The sequence below is a fragment of the Dendronephthya gigantea genome, unplaced genomic scaffold (genome assembly GCF_004324835.1).
Source record: "Dendronephthya gigantea isolate DGI-Jeju-01 unplaced genomic scaffold, DenGig_1.0 000090F, whole genome shotgun sequence".
NCBI lineage: Eukaryota > Metazoa > Cnidaria > Anthozoa > Malacalcyonacea > Nephtheidae > Dendronephthya > Dendronephthya gigantea.
In genome coordinates this window covers 632,288-656,013 of record NW_021163100.1, presented here as the reverse complement: position 1 = coordinate 656,013, position 23,726 = coordinate 632,288, and the positions used below count along the sequence as shown (strand labels likewise).

At 35.7% G+C, this 23,726-nt stretch overlaps 2 protein-coding genes and 1 long non-coding RNA gene across 5 annotated transcripts in view; all 3 read right to left on the bottom strand.

Annotated features, from left to right (window-relative positions):
• The window catches only part of LOC114533436, a 119,176-nt gene extending 112,958 nt beyond the window's left edge, over positions 1 to 6,218 (bottom strand). For all 3 annotated transcript variants that reach the window (XM_028554949.1, XM_028554948.1, XM_028554952.1), the window contains exons 1-10: positions 6,083 to 6,218; positions 5,444 to 5,563; positions 4,980 to 5,102; positions 3,972 to 4,298; positions 3,372 to 3,611; positions 2,347 to 2,460; positions 1,813 to 2,085; positions 945 to 1,466; positions 677 to 790; positions 65 to 449 (exon numbers count right to left, since the gene is read on the bottom strand). In XM_028554949.1, the coding sequence (XP_028410750.1) occupies positions 65 to 449; positions 677 to 790; positions 945 to 1,466; positions 1,813 to 2,085; positions 2,347 to 2,460; positions 3,372 to 3,611; positions 3,972 to 4,254 (1,931 nt within the window). In that variant the 5' untranslated portion in view covers positions 4,255 to 4,298; positions 4,980 to 5,102; positions 5,444 to 5,563; positions 6,083 to 6,218. The remainder of the gene's footprint in view (positions 1 to 64; positions 450 to 676; positions 791 to 944; positions 1,467 to 1,812; positions 2,086 to 2,346; positions 2,461 to 3,371; positions 3,612 to 3,971; positions 4,299 to 4,979; positions 5,103 to 5,443; positions 5,564 to 6,082) is intronic.
• Positions 6,219 to 6,386: 168 nt separating this feature from the next.
• On the bottom strand, positions 6,387 to 6,947 carry LOC114533440. Its single transcript, XR_003688057.1, has 2 exons — positions 6,602 to 6,947; positions 6,387 to 6,452 (listed from the first exon to the last, which is right to left on the bottom strand). It is a non-coding gene; the product is annotated as an uncharacterized LOC114533440 (long non-coding RNA).
• An 8-nt stretch (positions 6,948 to 6,955) lies between these two features.
• LOC114533418 (von Willebrand factor-like) lies at positions 6,956 to 19,743 on the bottom strand (the record flags this gene model as incomplete). The annotated part of the gene is made up of 16 exons (XM_028554931.1): positions 19,599 to 19,743; positions 18,415 to 18,525; positions 17,564 to 17,836; positions 16,831 to 17,352; positions 16,334 to 16,450; positions 15,658 to 16,042; positions 15,048 to 15,415; positions 14,657 to 14,776; positions 13,805 to 13,927; positions 10,952 to 11,290; positions 9,939 to 10,178; positions 8,820 to 8,933; positions 8,242 to 8,514; positions 7,463 to 7,984; positions 7,195 to 7,308; positions 6,956 to 6,984 (listed from the first exon to the last, which is right to left on the bottom strand). Coding segments are annotated over exons 1-16 (3,747 nt in total), but the record flags the coding sequence as incomplete, so codon positions are not given.
• Positions 19,744 to 23,726: the final 3,983 nt, after the last annotated feature.

Here is a 23,726-nt window from a genome sequence, read left to right as displayed (position 1 = left end):
TACATAAGTGTAATGGATGTCTGCTATTATACTTAGAATTAGGAGTAAGATTTACGTAATTTACCCTGAAACTATGTCGATTTCCAAATCTCTTACGTCAGAGATATCCGATAGAGCCTCAACTGCAGTTTGTTGACCACTTGAAATATTGTGCATCCATATAGTTTTATGAAATGATTGGTAATAATATATCACATTACTTTTGCCATCGACCGTGAAAAAGCTTACATTACTGATCGGTATGGAGGTAGCGTTGGAACCATCCAAATTGTAACTATGAAATCCTGTATTATTAAAATACAGGTACAACCTTCTGTTTATACCATCATATGACAACAAAGCATTTAAACGATCATCGATACTGTTCGCGCTGAGTGTGTGTTCTTTTGTGCTATAGGACAAAGTGCCCATTGACGTGGAAACGAATAAATAAGGTACTTGGCATTGATCTGAAAAGAAGAAACGTTAGTCGTGAATTTTCGTTCCAAAAACATAGTTGGAAATATTGTATACAAGATTTTTAAACAATAATAAATGTTCATTTTCTGCTGTAAAAATTCGAACATAATAATGTCATCGACATTCTCACCATTGGTTTTACCAAGAATTCCTAAGCAGGCGAATTCAACGACCAACAAGAAACATGACAGATTGAGAGTGTTCAGATTTTAGTTACCTTGAATTTCACATCTATCTCCCAGGAAACTAGGATGACATCTACATTCAAATGAAGCACCAACGTTTGTACATTTTCCTCCATTGTAACATGGAGCACTCGCGCATGGGGTACCTTTCAAAAGAAGGTTTGATTATCGCTCAGAATGATGGAAATATTTATAAGCAAGTCAAACTGTGTAACACGCAAAAGTGTTGAATACTGGAAGCACGAAATATAAATTTCAAAGAAATCTTAAGAAGTGCAGTTACAGTAGTTATTTACTTACGGCAAATTGAGGATTCATCTAGACTCTCCCAAGGTATAACAACATTGGAAGCACAATCATCAGCGTAAGCTTCAAGAGCCTGACAATAACAAACAACAGGATCATCTTCACAAGCACACATATCATATTCACAATCTTCAATATATCCTTCTTGAACCGGATCGATATAACTGGAACAATTACTGAAAGGTGGTTTGGTTAACGCTGAACACTTATTACGAGCTATCAACTTTCTCCCTGGATTGATGTCACATGGGTGCGACACTTCAACGGCTTCGTCACATTCTGGATCAACTTTCCAAGAATTTCCGAATTCAACAGAATCAGTTGTACATATTCCATCGTAAGTGCAGAAATCATCACCTCGTCTTTTATTATAAGTACCACATAAACCAGATGTTCTATTTATATAACGACCTAGAATTGTCACTCGCACATTGTAGACATTGTTCCAAAATACTGTCACACCATAATCACTTGTTACCAATGTTTGACCACTTCCAGGTCTACTAATAGTAACATCTTGAAAGGAATATAAAATAGAATAATAAGTCGGGAACTTTGAATGGAGCGAGAACAAACTGTAGAATAGAGAATAATAATGTTATGCTATGCGCCCCCCCCCCCCTACTTTGCTTCTTCGAACAGAATAACGAATACACCCAGATTATGTTGCATGCATGTGATCCATGTCAAATTATGTTAATTAATGTGATCCATGATTGGCCCAACTTAATTACTCGCAAAATAGAAAAGAAAAGCTTAAGAAAAACTAAAGGTCTAGATTTTATTGTTTTAAATACAAAATCAATCATTTTATCTTGACTCATGAAATTTTTTATCCAATAGAACTCATAAACCGAGATACCTGGATAGTTGACTGGTAATGTAACTTCAGCACCATTAACTAACGTCATTCCTCTTCGGAGATGAATGAAGGTTGAATTTGTAAATATCACTGTCAATGATTTCGTACACGTGGGAAGTCCATTTCCACAAGGTTCATTTTCTTGCCTTATTTCAAATGTGTTGTTTACAAAGTCTTTTGCCAGAACGTATTCACATTTTCCCATGAAGTCAAAACGTTTTCCATCAAATGTCGTGTAATGTGGATCTCCCTGAGCTTTACATGTCGCTTCAACTACAAAGGAGAGTTTAAAATATAAATTGAGCTGTTTTTGTTCGCATAAGGATTACATAAATAAAAATTAATATAGTTTCGTGGAAACACTGTTGGTAGACGTTAGAAACTCTCATGCTCTGAGGACTTGTCATTCGATGGCCCATCCCTTGAAACGTTTCAATCTAGAAAGTTCTGTAAATTTTTATCGCATTTTTCCGTGCTAGGCTCAGTTTTCGTCAAGTTCATCTTCCACCAATCGAATATGTATCAGAAACCAACCTCTCTTTTCGCAACTTTGCCCTTCAAAATCCTGGTTACAAACACATTGATGGGTGCCACCGACCGCAACACACATTTCATTTTCTCCACACTTCATTTCATTACAGTTTAAAACTAAAATGAAAAAATCTAAATAAGTCTTTTTCGCAACATAGAAAAACAATTCGAAATGCAAGCAATTTAGTTCTTTGTTATATGATAATAATCTTTAATTAAGAAAACTTTGTCACTATAAAGTGGTTTTCACAAAGGTCCTGCTTATAATGATCTCTATGAAAATATGAAACTATGTATTAGATAAAAGTCGCTAAATACGTCTTTTTAAATATTCATTCAAATATAGATAAGTCTAGGGTTATTAAGTTAAAAGTTTTGAAAATAACTTTCTCTTAAAAATCTATCATGAGAAAGCATTTCGTATAATTATAACTTTGTCTGTTCATTTAGAATTGTGTTTATTTTTCTGTCGCACATTCTGCTACAAGCATGCATCTATACCACCCCGTTCCCTTTTCAGAATCCCAGGCTAACCTGGGCGCGGTTTTCTGCTTTGCAATTGAAACCTTGAACCAAACTTGTACCAAATAAGGAGTTTGATTACACAGGCAAAATGTAATGGTGGCACAACATACCATCGACAAGCAGAACAAGAAATAAGTAGCAAAATTCAAAGCTCGGTAGAATATGTTAGTTATTAACTAATCTCACATTTCCGCTCAGGGATTTTTTAGGCAAATATTACCAATTAATAGATTATAACCAACAAGAACACTAGTATTTATTGCTTCTCATGTACATAATTTGAATAAATTGACGAACCTAGCTTAGTAAGTATGGACAGGAGCGTTTGGCATTGGTGATTGCGAGCAAAGTGTGGCACCTGATAACGTTTATCATCTCATTAAATAATATTGTTTGAATTGCATTCGAAGCGACCAAAATGCGACGTGTAACCTAGGCCATATACATTTGTGCATCATTTAGATGTGTTGTGAAAAATATATTCATCAGAGATAAAACCATACCTCTGCAAGTTGAGGACGACATATTCTGTGCTAAAGTTGCAAATTCATTAAAATCTTGCAATAAGTAAACATATTTATCTACGGGATGTGAAGCCATTGTTTTCAACTCGTTTACGTCGATTCCTGAGCCAACCCCAATCGAATATATGACAACGCCTGCTTTTTTTAGCTCCTGGGATGGCTGCGCAACATTTCCACTGCTTTTCCCATCAGTCAACACTATCAATATTCTTTTTGTGTCTAAATAAATAATTTTTATATATATTTTATATATATTTCATTTATATTCGTTATTAACAACATCATGATAAAAAATATATATCGGGTATATTGCTGCGTATGCAAAAGAGTACATATTTTCGGTTCAGGAGGAGAGCTGGAGCCTCGAGGGGGATGCAGTGAGATATATTGATAAAATTTTTAGAATTCGCTAATTTTAGTTAATCAAAGATCTGGATTGGATTTGTAACTGAAATAAATTTCAATATTAATGAATTCGTCCAAATTATTTTATGGCGCTAGATACGTGATAAACGTGATATGCATGCATGATAAACAAAAAATAACAAAATAAAAGAATAACTCGTATAATTAACAAACCTGATATGCGGGTATTGAACATGTGCGATTTCGCAAGTGTCAAGGCTGCGGCAGTATTAGTGCCTCCACCCGTGTACGGAATGTTGTCTATAGCAGAATAGAGATCTTGCCGTGTTGGAAATGCTTGAGAAAATGTAAGATGCAATGACGCCGAGGAGGCATATGACATCACGGAGACCCTTGTATTATTTTGTGAAACTTTGAAGTGATAGATAAGGTCCTTTACAAACGATTTCATTGTCTCAAAATGTGCTGACCCAATGCTACCAGAACTGTCTAACATAAATCCAAGATCAATCTTCGTCGTACACCTTGGAATTAATTTACCTACGAAAAGAAATTGGAAGAACATTTTAATAAAAAGAAAATTGCCCGTTGAATCAGACTTGCATTGCAAGTAATAGTTAAGGACTTATTTGTATGGGAATTTTACATAGCGAGTGCGTTGTTCGCAAATCCCATAGAGAACAGTCGCTTGTATTTTGAGATTTTTTGTGAAATTGATTATCAATCTATGACAGCACCCTTGCATTACCTTTTACACAGAACAACCACATGCAGTAATTAGCGATCTATACTTGCATCATATGTTTCATTACATGCATGTGAAGAAGATACTGTAAAGTTATCAGTACTTAGAAATTGACTATTCCAAATTTCGCAAAAAGGATTAAAGTATTTGGAAGAAAAATAGAACCCATTGTTAGGCATAAAAGATAAAAAATTTCCCCCAACATTCGCCCAGAAATGAATTAATATCAATGTTATCAAACTGGTTTCCGGTCGAGCTTTGGTAGAGATATTAAGAATATTAACGTCAATGAGTCCGCAACGATGTTTGGCATAGATAACCCATGGCACTGAAAATTTTTTATGTACAGTGCACTGTAACTAAGGATATCAATAGTATACCAAAATGGCATAATTTCCTTTCTAACTTTCTATAATGATGACAAATCCTAGATATTTAAATTATATCATATTCTCAATTATAGACGTTATACATACATGTTCGCCCATCTCCAGTATAATCTTCGTTACAAATACAGGCAAATGAACCATTCGTGTTTATACATGATGCTCGAATTGAATGATCACAGTTGTTACTCCCAATCTCGCATTCATTTATATCTGTATAGTGTTAAAACACAAAAATTAATAATTTCCAGACAAGGTACATAAAGTACTAGGTACATACATTTCCCGCAGTCTGGGGCAAATAGCAAAGCGTAGTTCTTATATGTCACCAACGGTCGACGATGGCCATGCATTATCGGTGATATGCTTTTTCATTTTGAATTTTTTTTTGTTACAGCCCACAAACAATACATCGGCGTTGTCAGTGACATATGAGAATCATGCTGGCTTTAACGAAGCTTATTTTAAGCAAGTATTGCAAAACGCCGGCACACGACTGTTGTAAAACATTTTTTTTAGTTGAAAGAGACACAGCGTGGCATTTATGAGTGTACCTTCACAATTTTCACCATTTCCAGTGTATCCTTCTTTGCAAGAGCAGTTAAAACTTCCTAATGAATCTAAACATGTTGAATACACTGAACAAAATGTTCCACGGCAACATTCATCCACGTCTAAAAAATGAAAAATGGCTTTAAGCAAATTTTTATTGAGTACATTTTTTACAATGTTTCTTGAATATTGAAGCCTGAAATAAATAATTTTGTTTTATAGGTGCTGTGTATTTTAAATGTGATTGGTTCATTCATAGTCACATGACTTTAAATAAATGCAATGAAAGTGAAAGTGAAAGTGAAAAGTGCAAGTGAAAAATTGTTGCCCGCATATTGTCATAACAAGGTTTTTTGAAATGAAATTGTCGTGTAACATGTAGGTTTTTGTTTTTATATAACAAAACACTTAATGTTCGCTACACCTGGGGAAATAGTCAGTTTTGTTTTCCCTCGAGTCTCAATGTTTCCCTCGACTCAGACTCATGGGAAAACAAAACTCACTATTTCCCTCGGGAGCATACATTAAGTGTATAATATTTCAGCATGCAAGTTAAACCTGTACACAAGCAACAAGATTTAAAGATTTAAAGATTATCGACTATTGCAAATCATTCTTAAAATATACAAAGATCTGCTCACCATATGCAACGACAAGACCTCTAATCTCCCGCTGTAATGAAATGATTCCAACATCTCGTGCATCCAAATTCTTGATATATTTGAGAATGAGGTTATCATGCTTAGATATCACGTACAAATTTTCAATATCAGTCGCAACTTGTAAATTTTGTTTGAATAGGTAATGTTCAGCTTGCTTGTTTTGCCAGTATATGTCGTTTTCATGACCTCGTAACCTGTGTCCTCGTAATTGATCCAGTAGATAGCTCTGTCGTATACGTCAACAGAAATTGATTGCGCTAACCCGGGATAGGTGAAGTTTTTGATTGATTGATCATTTGGATCGTAGCGAATGATTGGGGGATTTGAGGATCTGGCCATATAGATATAACTATGAAAAGGAAAAAATTAAGATTTCTACAATACATGGCTTTGCGAAATAGTTAAAAAAGTACAGCTCAGTACCAATAACGGGGCTTGCGGAGTGGTGGGAAATTAATTAGGAGATAAACATGTAAGGAATTAACAAATATGATTTACCCTGAAACTATGTCGATTTCCAAGTCTCTTACGTCAGAGATATCCGATAGAGCCTCAACTGCAGTTTGTTGACCACTTGAAATATTGTACATCCATATACTTTTATGAAGTGAGTGGAAATAATATATCACATTACTTTTGCCATCGACCGTGAAAAAGCTTATATTACTGATCGGTATGGAGGTAGCGTTGGAACCATCCAAATTGTAACTATGAAATCCTGTATTATTAAAATACAGGTACAACCTTCTGTTTATACCATCATATGACAACAAAGCATTTAAACGATCATCGATACTGTTCGCGCCAAGTGTGTAATCTTTAGTGCTATAGGACAAAGTGCCCATTGATGGAAACGAATAAATAAGGTACTTGGCATTGATCTGAAAAGAAGAAACGTTCTAAAAACATAGTTGGAAATATTGCTACACATGATTTTAAAACAATAATAAATGTTCACTTTCTACTGTAAAAATTCGAACATCTCATCGAAATCTCATCGACATTCTAACCATTGGTTTTACCCGGAATTCCTATAAGCAGGTGAATTGAACGACCAACAAGAAACATGACAGTGTTCAGGATTTAGTTACCTTGAATTTCACATCTATCTCCCAGGAAACTAGGATGACATCTACATTCAAATGAAGCACCAACGTTTGTACATCTTCCTCCATTGTAACATGGAGCACTCGCACAAGGGGTACCTTTCAAAAGAAGGTTCGATAATCGCTCAGAACGATGGAAATATTTATAATCAAGTCAAACTGTGTAACACGCAAAAATGTTGAATACTGGAAGCACAAAATACTCATTTCAAAGAAATCTCAAGAAGTGCAGTAACAGTAGTTATTTACTTACGGCAAATTGAGGATTCATCTAGACTCTCCCAAGGTATAACAACGTTGGAAGCACAATCATCAGCGTAAGCTTCAAGAGCCTGACAATAACAAACAACAGGATCATCTTCACAAGCACACATATCATATTCACAATCTTCAATATATCCTTCTTCAACGGGATCGATATAACTGGAACAATTACTGAAAGGTGGTTTGGTTAACGCTGAACATTTATTACGAGCTATCAATTTTCTCCCTGGATTGATATCACATGGGTGCGGCACTTCAACGGCTTCGTCGCATTCTGGATCAACTTTCCAAGAATTTCCGAATGCAACAGAATCAGTTGTACATATTCCATTGTAAGTGCAGAAATCATCACCTCGTCTTTTATTATAAGTACCACATAAACCAGATGTTCTATTTATATAACGACCTAGAATTGTCACTCGCACATTGTAGACATTGTTCCAAAATACTGTCACGCCATAATCACTTGTTACCAATGTTTGACCACTTCCAGGTCTACTAATGTTAACATCTTGAAAGGAATATAAAATAGAATAATAAGTCGGGGAGCGAAGACAAACTGTACAATAGATAATAATTGTTATGCTATGCGCCCCTAATTTGCTTCTTAGATCGGAATGCTAGAACCCAAAAGAACCTAAAGATCTGTAATTTATATTGTTTCAAATGAATTTTCCATTTTTTCAAATTATGAATATCTTCCCACTATAGCACTCTCAAACATTACTAGTTACTTGTACAATGCACCATTACTAGCACAATAGATACCTGGATAGCTAAATGGCAATGTGACTTTCACACCATTAACTAACGTCATTCCTCTTCGCAGTTCAATGAAGGTTGAATTTGTAAATATCACTGTCAATGATTTCGTACACGTCGGAAGTCCATTTCCACAAGGTTCATTTTCTTGCCTTATTTCAAATGTGTTGTTTACAAAGTCTTTTGCCAGAACATATTCACATTTTCCCATGAAGTCAAAACGTTTTCCATCAAATGTCGTGTAATGTGGATCTCCCTGGGCTTTACATGTCGCTTCAACTACAATTGAAAGCGTAAAGAATAATTCGAAAATCAAGCTGACGTCGTATACGAATCGAGACTAGCTTAATAATGAAGAAGCGTTTCATGGAAATACTGAAAGTAAACGTTTTTTCACGCTTAGAAGACTCGTCGTTTGATAGCCCAACCCTGGAAACATTTGAATCAGGAAGTTCAACAAAATTTTCTGCACGTTTTGAATCATTTCTTTAAGGTCACCTTACATAAAACCCCAAAAATTTATTGTAATTACCCATCATGGGTATTTTACTGTATACTTATATTCGCAGATATGTTGTACTTACCTCTTTTTTGGCAACTTTGTCCTTCAAAATCAGGGTGACAAATACATTCATGGGTATCACCAACCGGAACACATATCTCATTTTCTCCGCATCTTATTTCATTACAGTTCAAAACTAAAAAGAAAATGTCTGAATAAGCTGTACCCAATCAAAATCGAAGTGGCAAATAGTGCCACCTACATTAATATAAGAAAACCACCAGTAAGATAAATAAAATAGAGATTAACGAGGTAACCCTTTGGGAGATATGAAATGGTAGTTCTCGTTCTCATCAACTGAAAATTAATTTTATGTGAAATGATCGTCTCAAAAATTTAGATTTATTTGCCACTTTAACAAGCACTGTCTCATTTAGAATGTGCTCATTCTAAGCAGATGAAAGCTAGGAGTCGAAAGCTCCTGTAACTAAGATGTGAACATTCATGATCAATGATGATGAAGACTCTCTAAACAAACTGCACCAAGCTTGACCAACTAAAGATAAGCCCCAATGGCCAGTCTTCAAAGCAGTAATTCCAGAGTCTAAAGGTCCTGAGGTTGACATTTTAACGGAAACTTTACCGCAATAAAGAAATAAACTTCTAGTACCTAAAATTCAAAAGATTGTCGACTTGCAAATGCGGGCGATTTAAAATCTTGAATGCGGGTGATTAAAAATGTGAAATATTTTCACATGTGAAATTTCGCATTTAATTTCATGTGAAATCCTCTCGCATGTGAGATCTTACATGTGACTTTATGCGAAATCCTTTCACATGTCACTTTATGTAAAATCCTTTTACATGTGAAATGGCACATGTGACTTTATGTGAAAGCCTGTCACATGTGATTTCATGTGAATTCTGAATTTCACATGATATCACATTATTTTCGTAAGGGTTACAATCCCAAGCTTGATGATATTTTCATGGAGGACCAAAACAAAGGCTTTATAACAAAAAAGTCCCACCAAAATACATGAACAAATGGTTTTTATGCAGTGAACATTTAAAAAAAAAAAGATTTTGGAACTATGGTTGGTGATAAAGGTTTACAGCATTGCGTGTTTTTTTTGATAATATATTTGTGCATGATTTAAGTTTGTTCTTAAGATGATATTAAACAGAGATAAAACCATACCTCTGCATGTTGTGGACGACATATTCTGTGCCAAAATTGAAAATTCATTAAAATCTTGCAATAAGTAAACATGATCATCAACAGGAGGTGAAGCCATTATTCTCAACTCGTTTACATCGATTCCTGAGCCAACTCCAATCGAATATATGACAACGTCTTCTTTTTTTAGCTCCTGGGATGGTTGTGCAACATTTCCACTGCTTTGCCCATCAGTCAACACTATCAAAACCCTTTTTGTTCCTAAAATGATTAATTTGCATTTATTTACGTTCCTTATTAACGATATCAATAAAATATACGGCATATTGCCGGGTATAAAGATATTTTAGGACATGTTACACGGTGCAATTTTTCTTGCACTTGATGGGTTGACGTGTAATCCATTAAAGTGCCTATATATCACTTGTGGGATCTTTACGGATTTGAATAGAGTTTGAAAAATTAGTTTATGAGTTCTACAACCCTTTTTGATATACTTAAATAGTTTCGGAAATATTTACATCTAAACATGACGATTTGCTTGAATTTCCGTCGTGCTCGGGGGCTTGGGACTCAGGAACCGAGCTCTTGTCAAACATAATATAATCAATTGTAATTTTACTTCGATCTTTCAATAACGTAAAATACTTGAGAAAAACTCGCCCAGTTGCTACAGCCATACACAACGCACCGTTTCCGCATTTTTATATCGCCAGTGAAACTCTTCATGTTTACATTATAAAAGACGGCGTGTTTGCAAATCATTCCTGAGTCCCAGTTCCACCAACCGACGTATTTTCGAAACTAATTAATTATATCCGCTTGTGGAACTTATAAACAAATTTTTCAAGCCCTATTCAAATCCGTAAAGATCCCACAAGTGATACAGGCACTTTAATCTTCTGTTTCGAGCATATTTCCTCCAAACCCAGTAACAACGAGTTGATGTGGAAAAAAAACAGAAAATGATAGAAATGCATGCATGATAAACAAAATATGAGAAAATAAAATAATAACTAGTATAATTAACAAACCTAATAAGCGGGCACCATTGTTGGTATTGAACATGTGCGATTTCGCAAGTCTCAAGCCTTCGGCAGTATTAGTGCCTCCACCCGTGTACGGAATGTTGTCTATAGCAGAATAGAGATCTTGCCGTGTTGGAAATGCTTGAGAAAATGTAAGATGCAATGACGCCGAGGAGGCATATGATATCACGGAGACCCTTGTTTTGTTTTGTGATACTTTGAAGTGATAGATAAGGTCCTTTACAAACGATTTCATTGTCTCAAAATGTGTTGACCCAATACTACCAGAACTGTCTAACATAAATCCAAGATCACTCTTCGTCGTACACCTTGGTATTAATTTACCTACGAAAAGAAAATGGAAGAAGATTTTAATAATCTCCTGGTAAATCTGTCTAACATTTGTACAAGTATACTAGTTAAAATACGAGCGACTTATCTGTATGGGTATTTACAAAGGCGAGTGGGTTGCACGTATATAGGTAGTGTGCTACAACTCCCGAGAGACTTATAAGACAAAGAGATTTTCGCCATATTGGATGACATTTGAATTGCAAAAAAGAAAAATCCTTTGTTAAAATCATCCAACATGGCCGCGATGACGCCACATGAGAACCACCTATAAATCATATAGAGATCTGTCGCGAGTATTTTAAAGTGCTTGAATTGGGAAAGTCATTATCAAAGAAAACTACTTTGCGTACAGTGGCGTAGCCAGCCTAACAATTTAGTCATGCTATGATAATATTTTGGTGTTCATTGACTGTGAAAACAATAAATTTCTGAAGAAATGTACAGGGGGTCCAAAAAAAAAAGCAACCACTTAAATATGCAGAACATTAATACAGGTCTAAAGCGCAATAGATAAGCACCTCTGGGAATTGAAAATGGCTCTTAATCCTTCACTTACAATGCTAAAAGTCATTTTAGCTGAACTATGGTGCAAACCCGAACAATATTAATATTCTTGCATATTTAAGTGGTTGCGTTTTTTTGGGACACCCTGTACAGGGTGTATAAAAAAAAACGCAACACTTAATATTCATGAATATCCTCTTTGTTCTACAACACAAAAGACGTTTGGCCCCTGGAATGCGAGAAAGCTTATAATCATATTCTAGCGGCACAATCGTCGGTAAACAAAGTCGGGTGCGTAAACCAACGAGCTGAATTGAAAGTATTTAACGAGTAAAATTTTATTTACAATTTATTTTACAAGGTCGACAGTTAGCATTCAAGTTATCATGCACGACAATAAAAACTCGTTGTTCAGTTGTTAGCTGCACCATTATTAGTTTGGCTGATTAATTTGACCATTAGCAGTTGAACTGTACGATTAGAAGCCATTTTAAAATCCCAGGGGCATAAAATCTATTGAGCTTATGAACAATATGAATTTTAGAATATTAAGTGGTTGCGTTTTTTTTTATACACCCTGTATAACAAAAAAAAAATTGTTCTGAATTTCTGCGTTAGAGCTGGCGTATTAATTGGGAGCGGTCCCATTCGTGCACAACATTCATTTATAAAATTTTACTCGAGGATTTTTTAGGGATTTAAAATCTCTCCCTCCGTGATAAGCTCCGCCGGCCTTGGGCTATAGTAACCCATGTAACTGGATTTTCCTTTGGAGCAACCCATAGATTTTCCATCATATAGGGTGGATAATAAAAGGCAACCACTTAATTTTCAAAAATATTCACTTAAAGTGGCGTAGCCAGCCTGACGATTTGTCCTGCTATGCTAATATTTTGGTGTTCATTGACTGTGAAAACAATAAATTTCTAAAGAAATGAATAATCATTTTAACTCAAAATTTACATAGCGGGACAAAATCGTCAGGCTGGCTACGCCACTGTTCACTTTGTGAGCTGCACAATTAGAAGTACTATTGTACTATATTGTGCTTAAATAACAATATATGAATATTGAGTGTTTTTATTCAAGCTGTATAATTATTGTAGTTTTTCAGAGCATGGTATTTAGAAATATATGAGGTATAAGGCATCTACAGGGTGTCCCAAAAAAACCCGAAAACTATTGAAATCACTCATTGTTAAAAATTAAATGCCGTGTTCACGAATTTCAGCCCGTGGGAATTTAATGCAACTTATAAAATGCTAAATGCTTTGTGTTGCTAGAGAAAGGGGACATGTCGAAGGTCATGGTCCTTAAGATGCACATTTAAATATAATGTTATACATATTTCTAATATGTAAAAATTGTTAATAAATATCATTTTTGCGAACAAGCAAATTAGACTGCATCATATGCATGCATAAAAATGCTTATGGCAACCCCGATTTATACACTTGTGGGCCCAACAGAGTGCTTAGGCATTCAAACTCTAACAATGGCATTGTTATGGGAGATTTCAACAGTTTTCGTTTTTTTTGGGACACCCTGTACAGGGTGTATCAAAAAAAACGCAACCACTTAATATTCATGAATATCCTCTTTGTTCTACAACACAAAGACGTTTGGCCCCTGGAATGCGAGAAAGCTTGTAATCATATTCTAGCGGCACAATCGTCGGTAAACAAAGTCGGGTGGGTAAACCAACGAGCTGAATTGAAAGTATCTAACGAGTAAAATTTTATTTACAATTTATTTTACAAGGTCGACAGTTAGCATTCAAGTTATCATGCACGACAATAAAAACTCGTTGTTCGGTTGTTAGCTGCACCATTATTAGTTTAGCTGATTTGACTATTAGCAGTTGAACTGTACGATTAGAAGCCATTTTAAAATCCCAGGGGCATAAAATCTATTGAGCTTATGAACAATATGAATTTTAGAATATTAAGTGGTTGCGTTTTTTTTGATACACCCTGTACTGTACGTATATATAATACATACATGTTCGCCCATCTCCGGTATAATCTTCGTTACAAAGGCAGGTAAATGAACCATCCGTGTTTATACATGTCGCTCGAATTGAATGATCACAATTGTTACTCCCAATCTCGCATTCATTTATATCTGTAGTCATAAAACACAAATAATTTCAAGACTTGGTAAATATCTGACGAATCTCTTCTACGAGCGGATATCAATATTAGAGAGGTTAAGATACCCCGGTTCCGGTGTACGGGTACGGGTAGCGCCATTTTGTTTTCCATTTTTCGCTGATGTCAGCATATTTACCCGTAATATCTACCCGTTTTCCCGTTGTAAACGACGGTCTACACGTAAACAACGAACGGGTAACTACAAAGACAAAGTGGTCAAAGTTTTTTTAATAAAGGACAAATGGAGAAGCGGGTGAGTGTCTTTAACACGTTTAAAATACATTTTACGTATTAATATGGTGTTCATATTGTTCAGGCTTCTCAAAAATGGTTTGCAAACATAATTTATGAACGCCATCTTGATATTTTTGATTTTCAAAACAAACACACGAAATACTATAGTTATATAAAAGTTAAGTAGGACTTACAATGGAAATGTATAATACATATTTACTTTTATAGTCAGTTCTTACCCGGTGTTGTTCTTACCCGGAATTTAAGAAAATTCTTAAGTTGCAAACCGTACCCGTCTTACCGGTAACGGGTACGTGTAATTCACCCGTACCCGTATACCGGAACCGGGGTATCTTAACCTCTCTATTATTGCATGGGGCACGCTACAACAGTGATACTATTGGTGACTTCATTCACATCCCTCAAATAGAATAAGCGAATATACTATAATTTTATAGAAGATTACCTTCACAATGACTGCCATTTCTAGCATACCCTACACTACAAGTACAGGTGAAACTTCCAAGAGTGTTTTCGCATACAAATTTCTCGGGACAGTGAGTTCGAAGCTGGCATTCATCTGTGTCTGTATTCAAAAAATAAAAAATCTACATATTAGAGTTTATTGAATTTAGCCGGAAAATACATATAGTAGCTACATGAAAAACTTACTTTAAAAAAGCAGTTCTTGGGTCAATTTGCCCCTGAACTACTTTCATGTTAGACATTTGTGATTTACGGTGGAGACCTAATTTAAATGCTTGTGCATGTATTGAAAAAAAACTCGATCTAATGAGTAGATTCAATCTGTATAAATTGATAAAAAGTGTTAAAGGATGCAAAGACATAAAACTTACCATATGCTACAACTAAATCGTGAATTTGAACATTATTGGTGATATTCCCAAGCTTCTCAAGCGATGTTTTCAAATACATGTCAATCCGGTTGTTGTTGATGTCAAAAACAAACAAATAAAAGAAATCAGAAGTCACTTCAATTTTGCCTGGATACGATATATTCAAAGAAACTGTTTCTTTATTAGGCAGTGTTTTCATGACGCTGTGATAGCTTCCATCGAAATTCGCCCAGTAAATAACATTATTGTATTCGTCAAAAGAAATTGACTGTGCAGAACCGCCTGCAAAATGGATCTCCGACTTTGATTCATCCGATGGATTGTAGCGCACGATTTGTGGAGCATTTGCGCTTGCTATGTAGAGGTAACTGTAAAAAAGGAAAATTATAAACTAAATTAATCTCAAAAAAAACAGCCACAGTATGTGATGTTGAAAATTATCCATTATGCATGACAAGAACGTATTGAAAAGCATCAAGTAAAAAAGAAGAAATTTAATGGTAAAAAAGTTGAAAATAGTACAACTACAAACCCCTACAAAATAGGACAAAATATAGAATGAAACATGTATTCCTGCAAAAGAAATAATTGACAATTAACCGTATTATACCCATTAGTTGTGTCCATTTCAAGATCTGTGATGTTGGATAGATAGGATAAAGCATCAATTTTAATATCTTGTCCACCTGTCATATTGTGTGTTCTTAATTTATGTTCAATTGAGTGATAATAAATTATCGAATTTGTTCTCCCATCCACCGTGAATAAATCCACATCATTGATTGATGTTGTAGTAGCATCTGAGCCATCCAAATTGTAACTTGTAAAGCCTTGTAACTTCACATACAGGTACAGCCGTTTGTTTATTGCATCAAAAGACAGTAAAGCATTCACTCTATCGTCAACTTTCGTTGGGATACTTGTGGATATTTTCGTATTATAGGACAGCGTGCCAAGTGATGTTGAGAAGAATAAATACGGTATTTGGTGTCGAACTAGAAAGTAATAACAAGCAATTCATGAGGGCAATTGACGAACATGCAAATCACCAAATTAATTTAAACTTTATTTTGTCGCTCGTAAAACACACATCTACTGTAATTCGTAAAACACACATCTACTATAATTTCAAATTTCTTCTACTTGAAAGCGGCCAAAATATTCGAAGTTGACTAAAACGACTAAGGGCTAAAATTATAATGATGCATGCAAGTTTTGTTAAATCATAAATTCTTATTACTAGTCCTATTCAAGTGCGACAGCTATAGAGCATTAGTCACAGTTACCTTCGCTTTCACATCTTTCACCGCGATATTCAGCAGGACATCTGCATTGAAATGATGAAGGACCAAGATTGATGCAAGTTCCTCTATTGTAACATGGAGCACTTGCGCAAGGGGTATCTATGAAAAATGGACATATTAAAGTGTGCAAATTTAATTTCTTATTTTACTTTAAAAATGGGCACTTTTTTCGTCACATTTAAACGCTATAAAAGCTAAGTTAGTGGAAGAATATCAGATTAAACTTTGAATCATATGATTTTGTTATTTTGAATTTCACAAAATGAAAACATATTCTTCTTTCTGGCTTCGAAGGTTTTTCACAAGCTTAGTGGAGCTATATGATTTTGATAAAGGAAAACCTCCTTTTCTCAACTTAGAACCAAGTAATTATATAATTATATTATTCTATCTCTCTTTGTGCATGCATGCATACTGACATGGGATTTTGCTATAAAATTATAAGTATAACTAAATTTTACAATAACCATTATACTTACGGCAAATTGCAGATTCATTTGTTCCCTTCCATGGTATATTAACATGGGGTGAGCAATCATCAGCGTAAGCTTCAAGAGCCTGACAATAACAAACAACAGGATCATCTTCACAAGCACACATATCATATTCACAGTCTTCAATATACCCTTCACTGGTCGCATCGATGTAACTGGAACAAATACTGAAGGGCGGGCTAAGTAATGTTGAACACTTTTCACGGGCCACCAATCTTCTCGCTGGTTTGACATCACATGGGTGTAGCACTTCAACAGCATTTGCGCATTCTGGATCAACTTTCCAAGAGTTTCCGAAGGCTACTGGGTCAGTTAAAACTGTTCTATTAGATGTCCAGAATTCATCATCGCGTCTTTTATTATAGGTACCGCATAAACCAGATGTTCTGTTTAAATAACGACCACGAACGGTCACTCGCACATTGTAGACATTGTTCCAAAATACTGTGACACCATAATCACTTGTTACCAATGTTTGACCACTTGCAGGTTTAGTAATGTTAACACCTTGAAACAATGTTCAAATAAAGTATAATAGTCGGTGAAGACAATGCATCGATGACATTAGGTATTATTATATTTTTGCTTATAATTATGCCGTCAGTTTATCAAATACATATTTACATTAAGTCATACTTGATTTACTCAAAGTATTTTTTGCAGATATAAAAGGAGAAACGCTTATCATTTAATAAATCTGCAAATAATTTCAAGATACCTGGATAGAAGACTGGCAATGTGACTTTCGCTCCATTGACCAATGTCATTCCTCTTCGGAGATGAATGGAGGTTGAATTGGTGAATATCACTGTCAATGATTTCGTACACGTCGGAAGTCCATTTCCACAAGGTTCATTTGCTTGCCTTATTTCAAATGTGTTGTTTACAAAGTCTTTTGCCAGAACATATTCACATTTTCCCATGAAGTCAAAACGTTTTCCATCGAATGTCGTGTAATGCGGATCTCCCTGAGCTTTACATGTCGCTTCAACTACAAATGAAAGTATAAATTTCATTTATTGCTGCCTTTAAAAGCTGTAGGGCAGTAAAAGTTCATGTACGCACGGTAGAGGGAAATTCAAGTGAAATAATTAAGGCTAGAGCATTGTCTCATTGTCTAAAGGTTAAGAGACAAAAAAACAACGTTGAAGCAGCCTGACGACTTGAACCTTGTTGTTCACATGAGCTCGAAATAACTTAATTTCCGACGCGAGGCTACTCGTTGTCCCAGGACAAAATTCCATGCGTTTCCATCGACTCTGGGACAAGTTCTCTGACTTGTCCCAGAGTACTACATAGCGGGATACCGGCAAATGTACATGACTAGCCTTGTAAAACGAAATAAATTATATCATTTGCCATTATTATTTTTTGCCATGCACTTCTAGATTGTTTGTCTCTGAACTTAAATCTAGAATTTTATTTCTAACGATCTTTTTGTCCCGAGGTATAAGTTGCAGTGAAACACATGGCGCAAGTATAGAGTATATTCTCCTCTGTAGCAGCGAGACACTCGAGTTAGCTCCTGATGTTAAGTATTCTTTTTCAGAGAGTAATTATAGCTCCTACCTCTTTTATCACAGTTTTCTCCTTCAAAATCAGCGTTACAAACACATTGATGGGTATCACCAACTGCTACACAAATTTCATTTCTTCCGCAAATGAGTTCATCACAGTTTACTAAACAGAGAAATGGAAAAATAATCGCTGTTCAAATGAAGCGAGACGGTTGTTTCAATAACATACAACAGGTATCGATTTTGACCCAAGCGTTTGGGAAAATATGCGATATATAGCTGGTGATAAACAAAATAACATATTCATGGATAAAACCACTGTCCGGCCTGTAGAGGGACCAGGGCCGTAACCAGTAGCGTAGCCAGCCTGACGATTTTGTCCTATGTAAATTTCGAGTAATTATATAATTATTCATTCCTTTAGAAATTTGCTGTTTTCACAGCCAATGAACACTAAAATATTAGCATAGCAGGACAAATCGTCAGGCTGGCTACGCTACTGGCCGTAACTACAACTGTAATTGTTGGGATACATGTTTTTCATATATTCAGTTCTGCCCGACTGAAAAAATAAAATTTACTATGGCTGCAAGTACGAGTGCTCGATTCGCATCAGTTTCAAACAGTGGCGTAGCCAGCCAGACGATTTAGTCATGCTATGCAAACTTTATGTTATTATCATAATTCATCTCTTTAGAAATTCATTGTTTTCGCAGTCAATGAACACCAAAATATTAGCATAGCATGACTAAATTGTCGGGCTGGCTACGCCACTGGTTTCAAAACAGGGAATGGAGAAAATGCACGCTAATAGAGACTCAGGATACACGAAGAAGTCTACGAAGTACCATTTTGAATGACGAGCAATAAATTGTTTGAATATTTACGTTTTATTATGCTCATGTCCTCTTTTTCTGGGATCCAGTGAATAATAAAACAATTACTAAATTCGGCTTTCGCAGGATATCCAGAGTAATTTAGGCCTCATCCTGCTCAGCTTCATCCAATAAGTTTAGAATTAACACCCCCCCCCCCAACCCCAATAGGCAAATTCCAATACTACATTATGGCCAGTAAAATTAAACACAAAGTCAAAGATCTAAAATTTCCATTCAAGTTTGGCAAAATTATTTTCATACCAAAAAATACCCAATTCAATTAGGTTCTTGCTTGTATATAATTTTTTTGGCCGGTGGGTAAACAATAAAACTGTATTAAAAAGTAATAAAACCGTACCTTTGCAAGTAGTAGACGACATATTCCGTGCCAAAGTCGCGAATTCATTAAAATTCTGTAACAAATAGACATGATTATCCACGGGAGGAGAAGCCATTGTCCTAAGTTCGTCCACATCGATTCCTGAGCCAACTCCAATAGAATATATGACATACCAGAGTTTTTAATTCTTGCGATGGTAGTCCGACACTGCCACTGCTCCTCCCATCGGTTAAGACTATCAATACTCTTTTTGTTCCTGAAAAAATTCCGTTTAATATACATGGGCCCATGGCCACAGCAGATTCATAATTACAAGCAGGGAATAAATTTCGATATAATTATCATCATGCATATTTCCCCGGTCCCATTTATTCATTATTTTATTTTGGAAAGGGTTCAATGTGATTGTGATGGACATAATTCAAATGTAGGACATGTCTCACGTTCAAACATCCATTAAACTGGAAGAAAATAAGGCTTCTTACCAAAAAGAATCAATAAAGATCAGATTTTTCTTTATGGGTTAAGAAAATCTAATCTTCTCAGAATAAAATCGGCGCGATCAGATACTTTACTCCCCAAATTAGTTTAAAAATAAACTTTTCGAAGTTGGTTTTGAACACATTTGAGTCGAATGCACACCAAACCAATTATTATATAAAATGATTCAATAGAATCCAATTCAACAAACCTAATATGCGGGCACCATTGTTTGTATTGAACATGTCAGATTTCGCAAGTCTCAAGCCTTGGGCAGTATTAGTGCCTCCACCAGTGTAAGGAATGTTGTCTATCGCGGAATGAAGATCTTGTCGTGTCGGAAACTCCCGAGAAAATGTAAAACGTAAAGTCGGTGAGGACGCATATGACATCACGGAGACCCTTGTATTGTTTTGTGAAATCTTAAAATGATCGGTAAGGTCCTTAACAAAAGATTTTATTGTCTCAAAATGTCCAGACCCAATACTACCAGAACTGTCTAACATAAATCCAAGATCACTCTTCGTCGTACATCTTGAAATTAATTCACCTTAAAAGGAAAGAAAGCACGTAAATGCCACGACAGTTTAAGATACCACTGGGTATAATTGCTGTAAACTATATATTTGTTGATGGCTAACATACGAATAACATCTGTTTGCCAGCTAGCTTAGATTTTTTTTTTAAAATAGAGGCAATAATATATAATTATTATGGTGCATGTATCAGGGAAGTGATTTTGAATAAAGGGAGGGTCATTCTCGAAATATTTTCTGCCTTGAAAAATTGTTTCCAATGCATGAAATAATTCAGTCCTCGTGAAAGCCATAGGAAACGTGGTCAATAGGTCGTGGTCAAGGATTGATTCTTCTTGCGGTCACCTTTCTTTAATTTTTTTTAGTTTTCACAGCGTCAGGTAAGAGTAGTTTCACTTTATAGCTATTGTGGGATACAGATACATACACGTTTGTCCATCTCCGGTATAGTCTTCCTTACAAACACAGGTAAAAGAGCCTTCGGTGTTGATACACGTTGCTCGAAATGGATTATCGCAGTTGTGTGTTCCAGTGTCGCACTCATTTATATCTGAAGACATAAATCACAAATAGAACTGTAAGGTTAGTCTTCTTCAAGTCAAGTAGCTATATGAGAGCTTCACTGTATCTGGCAAAGTTTTAACAAAGCGCTCTCTCGCAGGTGACTGTTCCCATTTTGCACTCGTCAATATCTGGTAATGGGATTTACAATAATTGCATGCATTATAGTGTTTTAGAAAATATTTTCTCTTTATTTCCAGGCGTGTATATTAATGCACTGCAAAGATCAATATTTAATTTTTCTGCATTCTGCAATAAAATGAGCACAATAATCATTACATATGGTTTGTACAAACCGATGCAAAAGGTGCCGTCTCCAGTGTATCCAATTGGGCAAGAACAAACGTAGGAACCCAGAGTATTCAAGCAAGTTGCATTCGGATTAACGCAAATGTCATGTTTCCAGAGGCATTCGTTAATATCTGAAGAGATAAAAGGGACATTATGATTGTTGCATCTTTTTCAATGAAAAGAACATTAATTTTAACGAGTAATTATTATAAGGAATGAATAAGGAAACCATAATAAGACCATTTAGGTAAATTTCTTAAATTTTTGTTCTGTTCCCTTACCAATTTGAGCAGAACATTTTTCTGATTAGTTTCATCGGTATATATTTTACTTTCTTTCACAAACATAATTTAGCAGACATCTTGAACACGCTGTTTTCGCATGCGTGCGCATACCAATGGTACAATCGCCTACAAGTCTTTGTGATTGACATCGTCAATGCTGAAGATATACGAACTCTAATAGGCTTTTCAATGTTTTAATTTTTGGACATAAAAAATTCATCTGCACAAATTCATATTTTTTATGTAGTCGTGTCAAAAGGTAACGAATAGGTGTAGATGCTTGATTGACAGATATTTAATTTAGTTCCCCAACAGTGAGAAAAACACAGCCCGCGGCAATGTAAATTAAAACGCCAACTGACTGGAATGTCGACATTTTCTAATATATTTGTTTAAAAATATACCTAAACATGATAACCCGTCTCCAGAATAACCTATATTACACAAACATTTAGACGACCCGTTGACATTAACACATGATGCATGGACATCGCAAATTCCTGTTCCAAATGCACAGTCATCATTTTCTAAAAAAAAACAGTGACGAGATAACAGAGTAGTCATTATCATAAATATTTATTCCTCTGCAAATAATACCGCAAAAAATACATTTCTGAATAGAGAAAACCTTGTCCTCGTTTTCATCATAGTCTATATATTTTTACTGCATGTCGAAATAAAGACACCGGCCCTTGCAAAACGGATTCCATATCGTATATCCTCCTGGCTAGGCACGCAAGAATTCAGATATGTGAGTTCATAAAGAGTGCTTACCATTTGATTGATTGCGAGAACCAACACCACCAGAATAAGCATAGGAAGCTCCATCTTTCCACCCATATACAAAAAGACCAAACTTGACAGAGAAAGACATATGATACACTGTAACAGTGTTTGGATCGGATAAACCTATTACTGTCCATACATAATCTGTCCCATTAATTCTTTCCCATCGTAGGCCATTAAGTTTTACTCCATTCATATACAAACCATCGATATTTTCGTTTTGTATAACTATCGTGATTGAATCGTGATATGCTGAGCCAAAAGGCAGTGCTACGTGATAATAAGAAAGAAACTCCTTCACTGATGGAACTACCATCATTGAAGGTTCCGCGAATTCCCCAAAAATTTTCTCGCCTTTGACGTATTGCACGACCTGACACGGCTTGCTGCACTTTATAAACGAAGCCAAGTTCTTCTGTAATGTGAATTCTGTGTAATTCCCTGATGACAAGACCTTTGTCCAGTACGGGCTTACAACAACCGTATCATTTTCATAAGCAAAAATTCGAAAAATGTTTCCTTCTGTTTTATCTATTGTTCCTACTGGTGTCAGAAGGTATTCATAACCCCACAATGATACAGGCAGCATGGTCGCTTCAAAGAAATCAGACCATCCTTCAATACCAGGGCGGTCTACGCCAGATATCACAGTCACTGGTTTGCTAGCAAGAACGAGTGTTCCAGATAAATCTGAAGTGCTAGAGAGGTAGAGCGCATCGAGTTTTTCAAGGACTTCGGTTATGTGTATCGGTGATATTTGGCCATCATACCATTTGCCGCGATAATATACAACTGCATTTTTGTTCAGATGAATATTTATCGTGTTGTTGTCGTGTGCTGATATTACAGCGATATTTGCCCTGTAGCTCGAGGTATATGGTCGATATGACGCGACAACATAAACAATACCCAGAGTGTTGGTTGGTAATGCCAGCTTTGCATCCGCCGCTTTGCTATAACCATCGAAGTTTACACACAACACTGAAATATCGTCCGAAGATGAAATCTCAATACCTTTCTGAATGAGTGTTGATTTGTGCATTTGCAGATCAATCGGAAGTTTATAGTCAAAAATCCCTCCTTCATTAATGTGTACGGTGTAATTCCAAGGCTGACCCGTCTGATTGCTAAAGATCGTCACATCTGCTGCGCTAAGGGCAACGATGGATACTCCTATATAGTCAGTGTGGTACCTCCGATATTGTGAT